Here is a 13,998-nt window from a genome sequence, read left to right as displayed (position 1 = left end):
ATGTTCAAGTGATTTAAGGCTACTAGCACTAAATCATAAGGTGTATGAGCAACGTCAAGTAAGTAGTAGCCTTATTGGTGGTATGATTGTGTCCAAATTTACTAATCATAAGAGGAAATACACACCAAAGGATATAATTGATGATGTGAAATGATACTTTGGTGTAGATGTTAGTTATATGTTGGCGTGGTGGGCTAAAGAAAAGGCAAAGAATTTTTTGAGAGGTGAACCGGCTGATTCATATAATAAATTGCCATGGTACTTATATACACTAGATATGTCATATCCTGGTTTGCATATTGGAATGGTAAAATCACCAAAAAATGAGTTCATGTATTTGTATATATCGTTGTATGCTTTTATAAAGGGGTTCGATCACTGCAGACCCATCGTGATTATGGATGGCAACCACCTAAAATCGGCATACACAGGGACATTCGTCTCGGCTAGCACGTTGGATGGTGCAGGTGAGTTTGTTAAAAAGAATACATATGGATTATAGTAAGATTTGTTAAGTTTTCTGCCTAATACAGATTGAATGATTTTTTTTATATATGTATGCAATTGTATTTACAGGTCATATAATGCCACTAACATATGGTATTGATTTAGAGAACGATGCTGCTTGGTCGCGGTTCTTTGAGCAATTCAAGGAAGCGGAGAGAAAACATGTGCATCGTTTCAGATAGGAATGAGAGCATCATCAAATCTGTATCGAGAGTGTATCCTACGGGACCCCATCTTGCTTGCATATGGCATCTATGGAACAACGTATAAGAAATACAAAAAGAGTCATTCAAAGTTGAGCGAGATATACTTCTCGATGGAGAAAGCATACACTCAGGATGAATTTGATAGTCTAATGGAAAAGGTGGAGAAGGTAGATATTCGGGTAAAAGAATACTTGGGATTAGCTGCGTACGAAAAGTGGGCTAGGTTGTATGCACATGTTAACCGGGGATGGACCATGACGTCAAATATTGCTGAATCAATCAATGCCGCACTTGTATCAGCAAGAGAATTGCCAATATACGACTTCCAAAAAGAAGTTAGGAAGATGTTTGGACGTTGGAATTGCAGCAATCGGAAGGAAGCTTCACACACTTACACAACGCTTGGGAAAAAATACCAAGAGATGCTTACTTTGAATGAGGCAATGTTTACACGTATGACTGTAATTTTTTTTTTTGCTTTAAGTCCTTGCATCATGTATTTAGACCTGGTATAACATGTATTTATTTCTGATACAATTTCTACTATTAACATACTGCATGCTCATTATATTATAGCACTTGTGCATGTATTATGTTGTATGAAACAACTTTAAAAATTGGTTATTATATGTATACATTGCTTGTTTATACATTTGCATTTAATTGTTTGTATTCAATAGTTTTATTTCAAATTAGATGCATTTTCTAGCAGATAGACCATATTTTAATGTATATCACTGTATTCCTCAGTTAAATGTGTTCGTCTTCAATAGTCTGTCAGTCTTAATATAGTCAGTATTCGCTGAATTCCATACATTTTATTGTATTTCATACATACATATATTATATTTAGATTTCTGAAAGTTTAATATTTATTGACATGCTGCATATTTAAACTTTTTTTTATTGTATACATGTATTCTGTAATTAATACGTATATTCTTTGTGATATATGACTTTTTACAAATGACCAAAACTTATATTTTTCTATTTAATGTAGGTTGTACATCGACTGAACAGTTGCATAAGGTGAACGATGAAGGAAGGCATTACACTGTTTGCCTCCTAGAGAAAAAGTGCAGTTGTAGGCGGTTCCAAGTTGACGAATTACCATGCCCACATACTTGGGCTGTCTTGAAAAGCAAGTTTCTAATGCCGGAAGATTATTGCTCGGACTATTACAAACCAAAGTTTGTTGTAACGACATACGACGTGCCGGTGTGTCCACTGCCTGACCGAAGTGAACGGAATATACCAGCACATATATCAGAGAAAGTTGTCTTACCACCCAAATGGAAAAGACCTCTTGGAAGGCCAAAGAAGAAACACGATAAGCCGTTCAGTGAATTATTTCAGAAGAAAAATCAACATTCGTGTAGTATATATGGTCAGGGAAGACATAATAAGCGTAATTGTAGAAATGCTCCCACGTAGAAATCAGTTCATGTTTTGATTTCAATTGCTGCAATAACGATATGTCATAGATTTTTTTCAAGTTTTATATTATGTATTGATTTTTGGTGTATCAAATTTTTTAGTTTCAGATCACTAAAAATATTTTTTAGTGATATCTTTACAAATTGATTTATATACAGAAATGAGGTATAACAGGTCATCAATAGAGCAATACATTGATACATACTGTAGATATAGTTAAATACACATATACATCTGAATACATAAATTATATTAATTAAAAAAAGATATGAATACATTCTACAATTCATTGAAGACATACTGCTGAAGATATATTGCTGGAAAAAATAGTGGAACAGAGTGAAGCTTTGAATTTATAGAATTATATTACATATAGTTAAATACAGTGAATAGGTTGAAAAAGTAGATGACACTAAAGACAGTGAATACAGGGAATATAGAGATATATATTGAATACAATGAAAATATAGTGAATAAATTGAAAACATAGAATACAATAACTACAGTCAGTGCATAAAGTGAATACATGACTTGCATTTCAAATTTACTACCGAACATATATGGGAATAACATAACTAATATTAATTAAAAATATATATGAATACATAAGAATACATATTGAAATACACTGAATACATACTGTTGAATACATATAGCCGGATAATTCAGTGAACACATTGAAGCTTTAGATAACTTGAATAAACCAAAGACAGCATAACTTAAAGGTTGTTTATGTATTCCTTCAGCAACATCTTATAGACAAAAAAGTTATGTATTCTAAAAATAAAATAGGTTGACTAAAACCATAATGTATTCTTTAAAAATCTTCAAAAACTATCTTCACAGAAGACTATGCTTCATAGAAAACTATGTTCAAAAAACTATCTTCATAAACTATCTTAAGAGAAACCACTTCAAAATACATCTTCACAGAAAACTATTCTAAAACTATCTTCACAGAAGTATTTGAATCTGTGATTTGCCTAACAATCTTTGAGGGTGCTTCATTCTCGCTTATGGCATGTAACGACCCGATCGGTCATTTTGAGCATTTGCACTTCGCTCGATAGTTTGGGGGTACGAGTAGCTCCGTATGATGTATTAGGACTTGTATGCAAAAATTTGAGTTCATCCTGAGTTGATTTGATATGTTTCGGCGCGAGTTTTGGATGTCGAAAGTTCGAAAGTTCATTATGTTTGATTTGAAGTGTGTTTCGTCGTTTCGATATTGTTATACGTGATTTGAGGCCTCGAGTAGGTCTGTTTATATTATGGGACTTGTTGGTAGTTCGTACGGGGTACCGAGGGGCTCAGGTAAGTTTCAGATAGGTTTGGGCTGTGTTGCGCTTGTTTTCTTATGTTTCGGCGTCGTTTCTTCAAGCATAAATGGTACCACATTAAGCAAATAACCTCCAATTTTTGTTTTGATTGAAGCAATAGATCCGTATTGTAATTACGGAGGCATATCAAAAACAATCGTTGAATTTGGACATCACATGAAGATTTTATGGCCATTTTACTAAGAATTGGGTTGCCAGATTTTTTCAGATTAATTACGAAATTACCACTTCTTCGTAATTAAAAATTTCCATTATTTCCAAATATTGAAACCAACATATCTCCATCATTATAAGGTCAAATGGAGTGATTAAAAAGCCTATCTTGACTGAAATTTCATAAGAAATCTATTGGAGGCATCAAAAGTAAATTTCGAGATTGTTTGACACGCAAAACAAGGCAGAACAACTGGGCAAAATTACTTAATATGGAAGGTTTGTTCATGTGGTCATATTTTGAGTTGGGGAGCTTGGATTTGGACAATTTTTGGAGGCGATTTTCACCATCTGGATTAGGATAAGTGTTCTATACTCGATTTTGTTTATATTTCATGAATCCATCTTTATTTTTGGCATTTGATTGATGATTTCAAAGTAAAATTTGGGGGTTTTGTCTAAAATTTTATAAAGTGAATTTTGGAGTTTTGAACACCGATTTGGAGTCAGATTTGAATGAAACTAGTATGATTGGACTCGTAATTGAATGGGTTGCTAGATTTTGTAAATTTTGTCGGGTTCCGAGTTGCGGGCCCGGGTTGGGCTTTTTGGCCGATTTTGGGCTTTTGATTAAAGATTCGACCCTTTTCGATTGGCATTGGTTCCTGTAGCATTGTTTGATGTATTTGATTTGTCTTTTGGTTAGATTAGAGCCGTTCGGAGGTCGGAACGCGCGTGATGGCATTTTCGGAGCATCGCTTGGCTTGCTCGGTAGTGGAATCGGCTTATTCAAGATAAGTAACTCTTCTAAACTTAGTGCTGAGGGTATGAAACCCCAAATTATGTGTTGTGTGATTGATATTGAGGTGACACACATGCTAGATGACGGGCGTGTGGGCGTGCACCGTGTGAGTTGTGACTTCGTTGTTTTCCCTGGTACTGTTTAGTGGCCCTATTAATTGAGCTGTCAATCATGTTGGATATCATGTCTAGGCTTTATGCTGATATTGTTAGGACCCATAATGGTCGTTTCTAAATTCGACCTCGCTCGAATCAGCAAGACAAATTCAACCTCGCTCGAATCAACAAGTCTAAATTTGACCTCGCTCGAATTAACAGTTAAAATTTGACCTCTCTCGTATCAGCAAGACAAATTTGATCTCGGTCGAATCAACAAGTCTAAATTCGACCTCGCTCGAATCAATAGGTCTAAATTCAACCTCACTCGAATTAGCAAGTTAAAATTCGACCTCGCTCGAATCAACAAGCTAAAATTCGTCCTCGCTTGAATCAACAAGTCTAAATTCGACCCCGCTCGAATAAGCAGTTAAAATTCGACCTCGCTTGAATCAGCAAGACAAATTCGACCTCGCTCGAATCAACAAGTCTAAATTCGACCTCGCTCGAATTAGCAAGTTAAAATTCGCCCTCGCTCGAATCAACAAGCTAAAATTCGACCTCACTCGAATCAACAAGTTAAAATTCGAGCTCACTCGAATTAACAGTCTAAATTCGACCTCGCTCGGATCAACAGGTCTAAATTCGACCTTGCTCAAATTAGCAAGTTAAAATTCGACCTCGCTCAAATCAACAAGCTAAAATTCGACCTCGCTCGAATCAGCAAGTTAAAATTCGACCTCGCTCGAATTAGCAAGTTAAAATTCAACCTCGCTCGAATCGCCATGTTGAAATTCGACCTCTCTCGAATTAATAGTCTAAATTCGATCTCGCTCGGATTAACTACCAAAAGTCAGGGACTCATTGCGAAAAGATCCGAGAAATTCAAAAAAAAAAAGAAAAAAAGAAAGGCTAAAGGCATACAATCAAGGACAAATCAACAGTTCCATTCAAAAGGAAAATAGCGTCTAACAAAGGGCCAAAAGGGGGTCCCCGTCCAACTAACCAAATACAGGAGGAAAAAATTAAGTACAAAGGCTTCACTCAGCATTACCCCCATCCACGTCGTCATCTCTCTCCCCGTTAGGTTCAGCGGTTTTGCCTCCAACGTCACCCTCTCCATCAGAGTGCTCATAATCAAAGAAAAGCCCGTCCTCGGCCTCATCATCTGCACCGGCCTCCAGTGTCGTGGGGTCATAGCTGCAAGCAAGCCGGGCCTCACAGGCTTTAACACGAACCTCTTTGAAAGCGGCTTCAGAGACATTCTCTGCTGCCAACAAGCCCTTATATATATCCCGCTGAGCCTCAGCGTGGACCCACATCTCGTACAAAGGGCGAGGAACGTCAATAGAGGTGGGTGCAGGAGGAGTCGAAGCCAACAATTGCGCCCTCTCCGCCTCGAGGGCAGTAATTTGATCACCCAGGCTTGAGACGTCTCTCTCAAGTTCGCCAATTCGCTCATCAAGTCGTGCCTCCCTCAGAGCAGCCATCCCCATCTCAGTGGCACGTTCAAACCTGAGAACGCAGATAGAATCTTCCAATGCCGAAGCCCTCACCAAGGCTGCTACTCAGGCTCCCTTAGTCCTCTCCAGCTCGGTCGCCTTCCCTTCGAATTCGGTCACCTTCTCCGCTAATTCAACACTTAAACCGGCAACCCTAATGTCACTCTGTTTGATCTCCGCCCGCAGGGCCACCACCTTCGCCTAAAGATCAACACACTCAGCTACAACACCCGTGCCACCTCGAGCTCTTCTTCTTTAGCCCTAAGCAACCCCTCGAGTTTGCTGCATCTCCTCATAGACCGCATCAGGTCCTCGTCCTTCCGCTCCAACTCCTCCCTAAGGGACTGAGGATTGCCGTCTGCCCTGAGTCGTGCATGCATCTCGCGGCACTTATCACGATATCGATGCTATTTTGAAACCATTTTCTGAAAAGCGACAGCCCGCCTCTTCTCGCGGTGGATACTCTCCATCTACAAAATAAAAGTCTGAAGAAAGAAAAGAGAATATAAAGAGAAAATTAGCAAGAGTAGAAGACGTAAAACGAAGAAAGCAATGGATTCTCCCCCAAAGCCATTCCGGCTACGCCCCGTGATAGGCCAGCATCGCTGATCTCCTGAAGGGTCCTGCTTTCGGTAGCAGAACAAAGAAGGGCAAATTGGGGCACCAAGCTCACCGTGTCCTCCAACAAATCGCACTCGAAAGCAATCTCAATCACGCGGGAGGGATCATCTGTTCCCGCCTCCACCCGAGTGAATCCCGCCAAAGACATAAGCGCCTCAAACATAGTTATGTCTTCGGGTTCAATATCTGAACCGGATTCATAGTAATCTACAACTACGCCCTTTTCCCTCTCGTTGGCCGAAGAGGGAGCATAGGCCTATTGAGAAGTCGATGGACCACTTGGAATGATCGTAGCGGCCTCCGAGTTCTACCCCCTACACGGTAGACTCCCCTACGCTAGAAACGGGCACCACCTCCACGTGCGAGGGGGACACGGTCTCCTTATCTAAATTGGCATCACCAACAGGCTCATACCCTACCAATACGGGATCACCCCTCGAAGGCCCCTCGGTCCTAGGTACCACATCGGCCCTTATTCGTCGCCTCTTTAATGGAGCCTCGTCTTCATTGTCCTGAGACGATTCGTCCACCAAATGAACCATGGGAATCAAATCCTTCGCCTAACAAGAAACCTCATGACGGCCGAGCCCGGGAGGGGCCGTAGTCTGTAAAGTAGCAATGGTCTTAACGCTCTCACTTTTAGCCGCAATTGGTGCAGATCCAGTCGAGAGACTCGACTGAGGGAAAGCGGGTATAGGAGCCCTCTCCCTTCTAGTGACCCGTCGACCTACAAGCAAGAGAAGCTTAAACCAAAGAGGAAAATACAGAGCAAAGGGCAAAGCGACTAAGGGCAAGACGAGATAACTCAACGGTAGAAGGTCTACGCCCAAATCTCTCGTGAAACGGTGACCATTCACGAATCCCCATCGTTGGCTCACCCACTCTTGAAAATCGATGACTAGTAGAGGAGGCGCCTTCTCGGCTGTAAAGTGGAGAAAAAGGGAAAAAGAAGAATAATCAGATCACTGGAAGGGGGCAACGAGAAGCCGTTTTAAAAAAAATGTATATACAAAAAATCTACGGACATAATTCCACTCCTCGGGAAATCCGTTAGTATTTGACACCACGTGCTCCGCCCTCAAAAAGAAGAAGCTCTCCCAAAAGCGGCGATTTGGTCTTATCGTCCATCTTTACCACCAAGCCCTTGGTCCCACGGTGATGAAGATGTATCATAGTACCCCTGTAAAAACTGGGTACGAAGAGGTGAAGCAAGTGACTAACAGAAATCCCCCGGCCGGCCAGTTCCGCGTACTTGGTAAGCATGAGGAAGAGCTTGTATATATACGGAGAGAGATGAGCCCGGCACACCCCATAATAGCGACAGAAGTCTTTCGCCAAGTAAGGAAGGGGAAGTGTATAACCGATGACAAATGGGTACGCATAAAATGCGCAGTACCCCGGGCGATGTATCTGTATGACGTCGTTACCCGCGAGAATGAGTTTAACATGGTCAAGAATCCTCCACTTAGCTTTAAGCACAGCAAGTGCCGCAGCGTCCATTACGAAAATGACGGGCTCAGGATCGGCGTCAGGTGAGTTCTTGAAGTCGGTCCTGGCTTTCCCCGAGTGTGGAATTATCTCATCGACGGTGGGAAAATTCTCATCTTCCACAATGGTCGTCCCTTCTTCATGGGAAGGCACATCCATTTCCGATGCAACGGTACTGGCGACTCTATCAGAGGTAGAAGGTGCACTAGCCATGTTTTCTTTGGTTATGTAGATGATAAGTGCTAAGGTAGAGGGAGTAACACTGGCAAGAAACTTCAAAAGAAGAGAGATGCAGAAGTAAGAATCTGAAGAAGGAGGAAAGAGAAGCCTGGAGTTATTCGAAAAATATATAGGAAACACAGCAACCCCAAATGAGGAGTTCTCTTCTCTATTTATAAGAATACAAACATCCTGAGTGGGAAAACCAAATGCCGCCACATTAGTTCCGAAGCAGAGGAGGCACGGGAAACGACGTAACGTATAGGGAACGTGCGCCGTAATGACGCATGACAGATTGGCGTCATTTCAAACTGACATAACGGTCAGGTACGACTCTCGAAGCATCACATCGTTATCTTGCTATGAAGGGTCACTCTTCAGCCAATGTGCTCAAATTTCTCAAAAGGTACAACTGGCGAAGTCTGCCCACCGAGCTCGACCAAAGGCAACCCCGATGGGCGGAGGGACTAACTGTATAGGTCAAAATCTGATCAAAAGAATTCTATTTAAGGAAGAACGACCAAGAATCAACCAAGCTGAAGTCACGTATAGGAAGCAATATACCAGCGAGTGACTTAGCTACGGTCGAGGTCGAGTACTCAATTCGGCCTAAACGGCTAGTTCAACACTTAGATATTTTAGAGGAATATTCCACGGGATATTTCAAGAATTTAGGTACTCCGGTTAAGGACCGCTGGGTAAGAAAAGTATTTTGTATAAATATCATGGGAGAGAGTAAGCGGGAGGGGGATAGAAAGATACATACAAACCGATACATCTCTCGAAAGGGGAAGATGTTCCCTGATCCTAGGCTCCTCGCCGAAAAAAGAGAAGAATCTCGGTATTCACCTGTAATTCAACTTTATCAAATGTATGAAGGTCGGTCTTGTTCAAGCATGGTGACTCTTTCCATTTATGTATTCTTCATTATTATTTGATATTATTGGAGCAATCATCATTTTCTTATGTTATGAAGTTCAATCGCAATGTTAATCAAATTTTATGTTCAGCTATGCTTGTTTATCAAATTTTATGTTCAATCGCAATTATCTCTGGCTAGGATTTGCCCCAAATCTTCATATTTAATTAGTTTAACAAAAAAGGCCTAATACTTTTTGGTCAAATTATTCATGTAACAAAAATATTAGTGCAACTATTTAACTATGTTGCGAATTCTTTTTATCAAAATCCAAAGATGTTAGAAAATCATGAAGCCGGCTCCGGTTTGTAGTATCTCCCATTAAATAAATAATAATAATGGTAAATGATATTATATGTCCACTCTTAAAATAATAATCGATATATATATATATTTACAGTTATTAAATATCCATAATTTTAGTCGCGGGCTAAAAGTGAGCTTTACCTATTAATAATTGCATTCATCTAACAAAAGCGCATGATGGCAATTGGCAATGAGGCAAAGCCCCACAACTGAAATTGTCACATACTCCTTTTTTCTTTAATGACCCTTGTTTGTTTATGCACATTTTTCCTAGATTTCGACACCAGAGAAAATCTAAAGTTCATTTCACGAGTCTCAGTTACCTACTTCTTGATCATTTCCTCTTACCTTCAATGAAAGTCCATGCAAGACTTAAATTTTCTGCAGTAGGACCCTAGTTATAGCAAACCACCTACTTTTCTACTAATTAAACTTTGAATATTCAAACTACTCCTACTATAAATATGTGACTACTAACAAGTCAGACTCCTACACATTATTTTCTTGCTTATACTTATCCCTTAAACTAAAAATCCTTCTTTTTCATTAGAGAGGAAAAAGAAAGGGAAGAATTCAAGGTTCTGCCTTTGTTTTTCAAGGTGAGAAATTACCACAATTATGGGTTGTTTTTTACTGCTTTGGGTAGAGTTTGTAGGTTCAGTGTTAATTTCTTGAGCTATTTTGTTTTGCTTAAATTAAGCAGATGATACTGTTGCTTGAAACTATTCCATGAAATGAATTGCAGACCTTGCATTTTTCATCAATTTTGAAAACAACTAGAGGTGTTAGAGCCCGTTTGGCTTAGCTGATTTAGAGTAGATGATAAGCATTAGGTGCTGAAAAACACTAAGTGCTGAAGCTGATTTAAAAAATAAGCAGTTACGTGTTTGGATAAAAGTGCTAAAATTAATAATAAGCAGCTGAAAACTGGGTATACGAAGAGTTTTGTTCTAAAAAGAAGTATTTTAGGGATAGAATAGTAAATATTTTGGTCAAACCTAAAGCGCTTATAAGCTGAAATTTGATAAGTTGGGGGAGACCAACTTATGGCTTTTGGCTTATAAGCACTTAACTTATAAGCTCTTTTAATTTTACCAAACGCGTAGATAAGCCAAAAAATGCTTATAAGCCAGTTTGACCAGCTTATAAGCTTAGCCAAACACCCTCTTAGTTTGCTCTCCCTGGCTTTTTATCCATTGATAATTTGTATTTTGAGTTGTTTTTTATATTAATAATGTTGCTGAAGTGCCCTTTTTCTGTTTGGAGAAAAGACATGTTGATTTTCCCACTGTCTCTTCTTTAGTTACAGAATTTTCTTGAATTCTTTTGTTTTTATGCTATTGTTGATTTTTTTGTAAAGAGTTTTCCTCTTTTCTTCGTGGGATTTTGGGAAAAGGATGGTGTTGTATTTACCTTTGGAGTTTTTAGTGACTTTGAATTATTAAGAATTTCTTAATTTGTAACAAAATCAATGGTTTATTTTAGCAGGGTTCATTATCACTACCATAAGAAATCTGAGCTCTCATTGCTGTTTGTCCAGTGATTCAGTGAATGGGACTCTCTCTTTCAATACTGTTATCAGCATGGAATGAAATTATAAGGCATAGTTATCTTATTTTTCCAGACACAATGGGAAGATCTATTGTCAGATCAGTAAGCATTGAGAGAAAAATTGGAGAATTATCTTTGAGAACACTCAGTTTCAAAGCAAAAGATGCTAAGAATGTTAGAAAGTCTGATTATTCAGAAGAAAGTCCAAAATATGAGAAACAAAAGGTTAAAACTTGTACTCCACTTAATAGTTTGGTTATTTACAATGGAAAAATGGATTCAGTACCAAGACTCTCAATTCCAGAACCCTTTGTGTTCTCTTCTCCTCGACCTGTTACTGAGCTTGACGCTGCTGCGACTAAGCTCCAGACTGTGTACAAGAGTTATAGGACAAGAAGGAACCTTGCTGATTGTGCTGTAGTTGTTGAAGAACTCTGGTTTGTTTCTTTTGCCGCCTTTTTGTTATGTAAAATCGGTTATGTTTGTAATCTTGGTTTCTGATTTTCTCCTTCATGTATTTTAGGTGGAAGGCCTTGGATTCTGCAGCTTTAAAACAAAGCTCTATATCATTTTTTGATGTCAATAAACATGAAGCTGCAGTGTCACGGTGGTCACGTGCCAGAACACGAGCTGCTAAGGTATGTTAACGAGAACCAAATATAGGTCACATTACTGAATTTTGATAGCAAAAAATTTACTCAAGAATTGAGCAAAATCGTGTTCATGATCTACAGGTAGGCAAAGGTTTGTTGAAGGATGAAAAGGCTCAAAAACTGGCTCTACAACATTGGCTGGAAGCTGTAAGGCCTTGCTGCTATCTGATTATTTATGCATATATATCGATTATATGAAGTATCAAACATACAGTAGAGAACTTATTCATGTCTATTAAGTCTAGTTTTTAGAAGTTTAACACATTATTGGCTGGTATGGTCAAAATTTTGGAATGGTTCTTTTTACTCAAGAAATTAACTCTAAACTGATTGCTTAGGAAGATGGCGTTTTAATTTGCTGTTTTTTTTAACTGCAGATTGACCCACGTCATCGTTATGGACACAACTTACACTTCTACTATGATGTATGGTCCAACAGCAAAAGCACACAACCTTTCTTCTATTGGTAAGATCACCTCTCGAAAGCACTAGTAGTTTAGCTTCATTCACATGTCAAGTTTCCGCTTACATTTCAAGCCCGCTTCTTTATTGTAGGTTGGATGTGGGTGATGGAAAAGAAGTAAATCTTGAGCGTTGCCAAAGAGTTGATTTGCAACGTCAATGCATCAAGTATTTAGGACCTGTAAGTCCAATCTAATCTACTTCCTCTTTTATTATTGTTGCACTTACATTGTATATGTTAGATGGATGATAATATTTTCAACTTTTTCATGCCTTATTGTTGCAGAAAGAAAGGGAAGCCTATGAAGTAATCGTGGAGGATGGCAAGTTGGTGTATAAGCAAAGTGGGATGCTCTTGAATACAACAGAAGGATCGAAGTGGATTTTCGTTCTTAGCACTTCGCGAACTCTTTATGTGGGAAAGAAAAAGAAGGGTGTTTTCCAACACTCGAGTTTTCTATCTGGTGGTGCTACAACAGCAGCTGGTAGATTGGTTTCTCAAGACGGGATTCTTGAGGTAACATTCTCAAATCGCACTAAAATATGCATATGATTTTCTTTTGTATCATTTCACTGATTTTAGTCCCATTTTCCCCTGCAGGCAATATGGCCATACAGTGGTCACTATCTTCCTACAGAAGATAATTTCAAGGAATTCATCAGTTTCCTTGAGGAGCACCGTGTTGATTTGGCTAACGTTAAGGTAACTGCACCGCTTTTGCTATTCAATTCACATGTTCATGTCCAGTTTAGTGCCGATTTAGCAAGTAGTAATGATGCTAACGGGCAATTCACTAATGTTTTTATCTGCAGAGATGTGCAATAGATGATGATAGACCTTCATCTAACAAAGACATGGAAAAAACTTTATCACAAACTTGTGATGCAGATATAGCTAAGGACGATGGCTCGGTCAGTGATGTGTCGATAACAACTGCTCATCAAGAAAATTTTAGGCCTACCGGCAAAGACCAGACAGAGGCACAAGTTGTTGACTTGACCAAGCGTTTATCTTGCAAATGGACAAGTGGAGTTGGTCCCCGGATTGGCTGTGTGAGAGACTATCCACTTGATCTTCAATCTCAGGCTCTTGAAAAAGTCAATCTTTCTCCAAGGGTTACATTGTCTCAGCCCAAGAATTGTTGTCCAATCCCTTCACCACGACCGAGCCCAAAAATTCATGTCTCGCCTAGGCTTGCATACATGGGACTTCCAAGCCCAAGAGTTTCTGTTACTAGCAGTACTTAGGTTGTGGATTCATAAGAAAGGTGAATAATTTATTCACTGATTTTGTTGACCCTATCAAGTTGTTTTAGAGAGCTTTTAGTGTTAAGGTAGTTAAATTCTTTGGTTCCTTAATTCGGTGTTGTACGATATATGATCAGGGTTTTTTTAGGACTTTAACTGTTAGTTATAGCTGCAGTCTTTGGTTCCTGAACTCTTTGGTGTACAGAATAAGATAAAGTTCTTTATAAGAATCATAAGATTATGTTAAAGATTTTTTTCTCACTGTTTCTCTAGCTTGCTTTTAGTTTAAAGACAATACTGAACTAGAATTGGCAAGGTGTGTCAGGCCAAGGCAATAGTGCAACGCCAAGATAACACTTGAGAGCCCCAATAGCAAGCTACTGTGGTAGACTCTCTCCCTAAAAAAATTAAGTTAATATCGTGTGAGTCGATAACTCACATATCATATATTAAACTGATAAGAACAAACACTATACTTGATCTTAGCCA

The 13,998-nt window shown here is 39.1% G+C and overlaps 2 protein-coding genes across 2 annotated transcripts; both read left to right on the top strand.

The window, feature by feature from the left end:
* The first annotated feature begins 691 nt into the window (after nt 1-691).
* Nucleotides 692-2,147, top strand: LOC109217462. The gene is made up of 2 exons (XM_019381718.1): nt 692-1,166; nt 1,714-2,147. Exons 1-2 carry the CDS (start codon nt 692-694, stop codon nt 2,145-2,147), a joined length of 909 nt encoding a protein of 302 aa, XP_019237263.1.
* A 7,929-nt stretch (nt 2,148-10,076) lies between these two features.
* On the top strand, nt 10,077-13,757 carry LOC109217464 (IQ domain-containing protein IQM1-like). The gene is made up of 9 exons (XM_019381720.1): nt 10,077-10,194; nt 11,084-11,583; nt 11,670-11,784; nt 11,881-11,946; nt 12,177-12,265; nt 12,355-12,442; nt 12,548-12,778; nt 12,863-12,964; nt 13,075-13,757. The coding sequence occupies exons 2-9, from the start codon at nt 11,147-11,149 to the stop codon at nt 13,507-13,509; spliced, it is 1,563 nt and encodes a 520-aa protein (XP_019237265.1). The 5' UTR covers nt 10,077-10,194; nt 11,084-11,146; the 3' UTR covers nt 13,510-13,757.
* Nucleotides 13,758-13,998: the final 241 nt, after the last annotated feature.

Source organism: Nicotiana attenuata, unplaced genomic scaffold (assembly GCF_001879085.1).
Source record: "Nicotiana attenuata strain UT unplaced genomic scaffold, NIATTr2, whole genome shotgun sequence".
In the NCBI taxonomy this organism is placed as follows: domain Eukaryota; kingdom Viridiplantae; phylum Streptophyta; class Magnoliopsida; order Solanales; family Solanaceae; genus Nicotiana; species Nicotiana attenuata.
The sequence above is the reverse complement of the archived record's forward strand: the minus strand, read 5'-3'. Positions and strand labels throughout refer to the sequence as shown.

Coding starts and splice junctions, on each gene's coding strand:
- LOC109217462 (XM_019381718.1), top strand. CDS start 692: ATGAGAGCATCATCAAATCTGTATCGAGAGTGTATCCTACGGGACCCC. Junction 1,167..1,713: donor GAATGAGGCAATGTTTACAC/GTATGACTGTAA, acceptor TATTTAATGTAG/GTTGTACATCGACTGAACAG.
- LOC109217464 (XM_019381720.1), top strand. CDS start 11,147: ATGGGACTCTCTCTTTCAATACTGTTATCAGCATGGAATGAAATTATA. Junction 11,584..11,669: donor GTAGTTGTTGAAGAACTCTG/GTTTGTTTCTTT, acceptor CATGTATTTTAG/GTGGAAGGCCTTGGATTCTG. Junction 11,947..12,176: donor TACAACATTGGCTGGAAGCT/GTAAGGCCTTGC, acceptor TTTTAACTGCAG/ATTGACCCACGTCATCGTTA.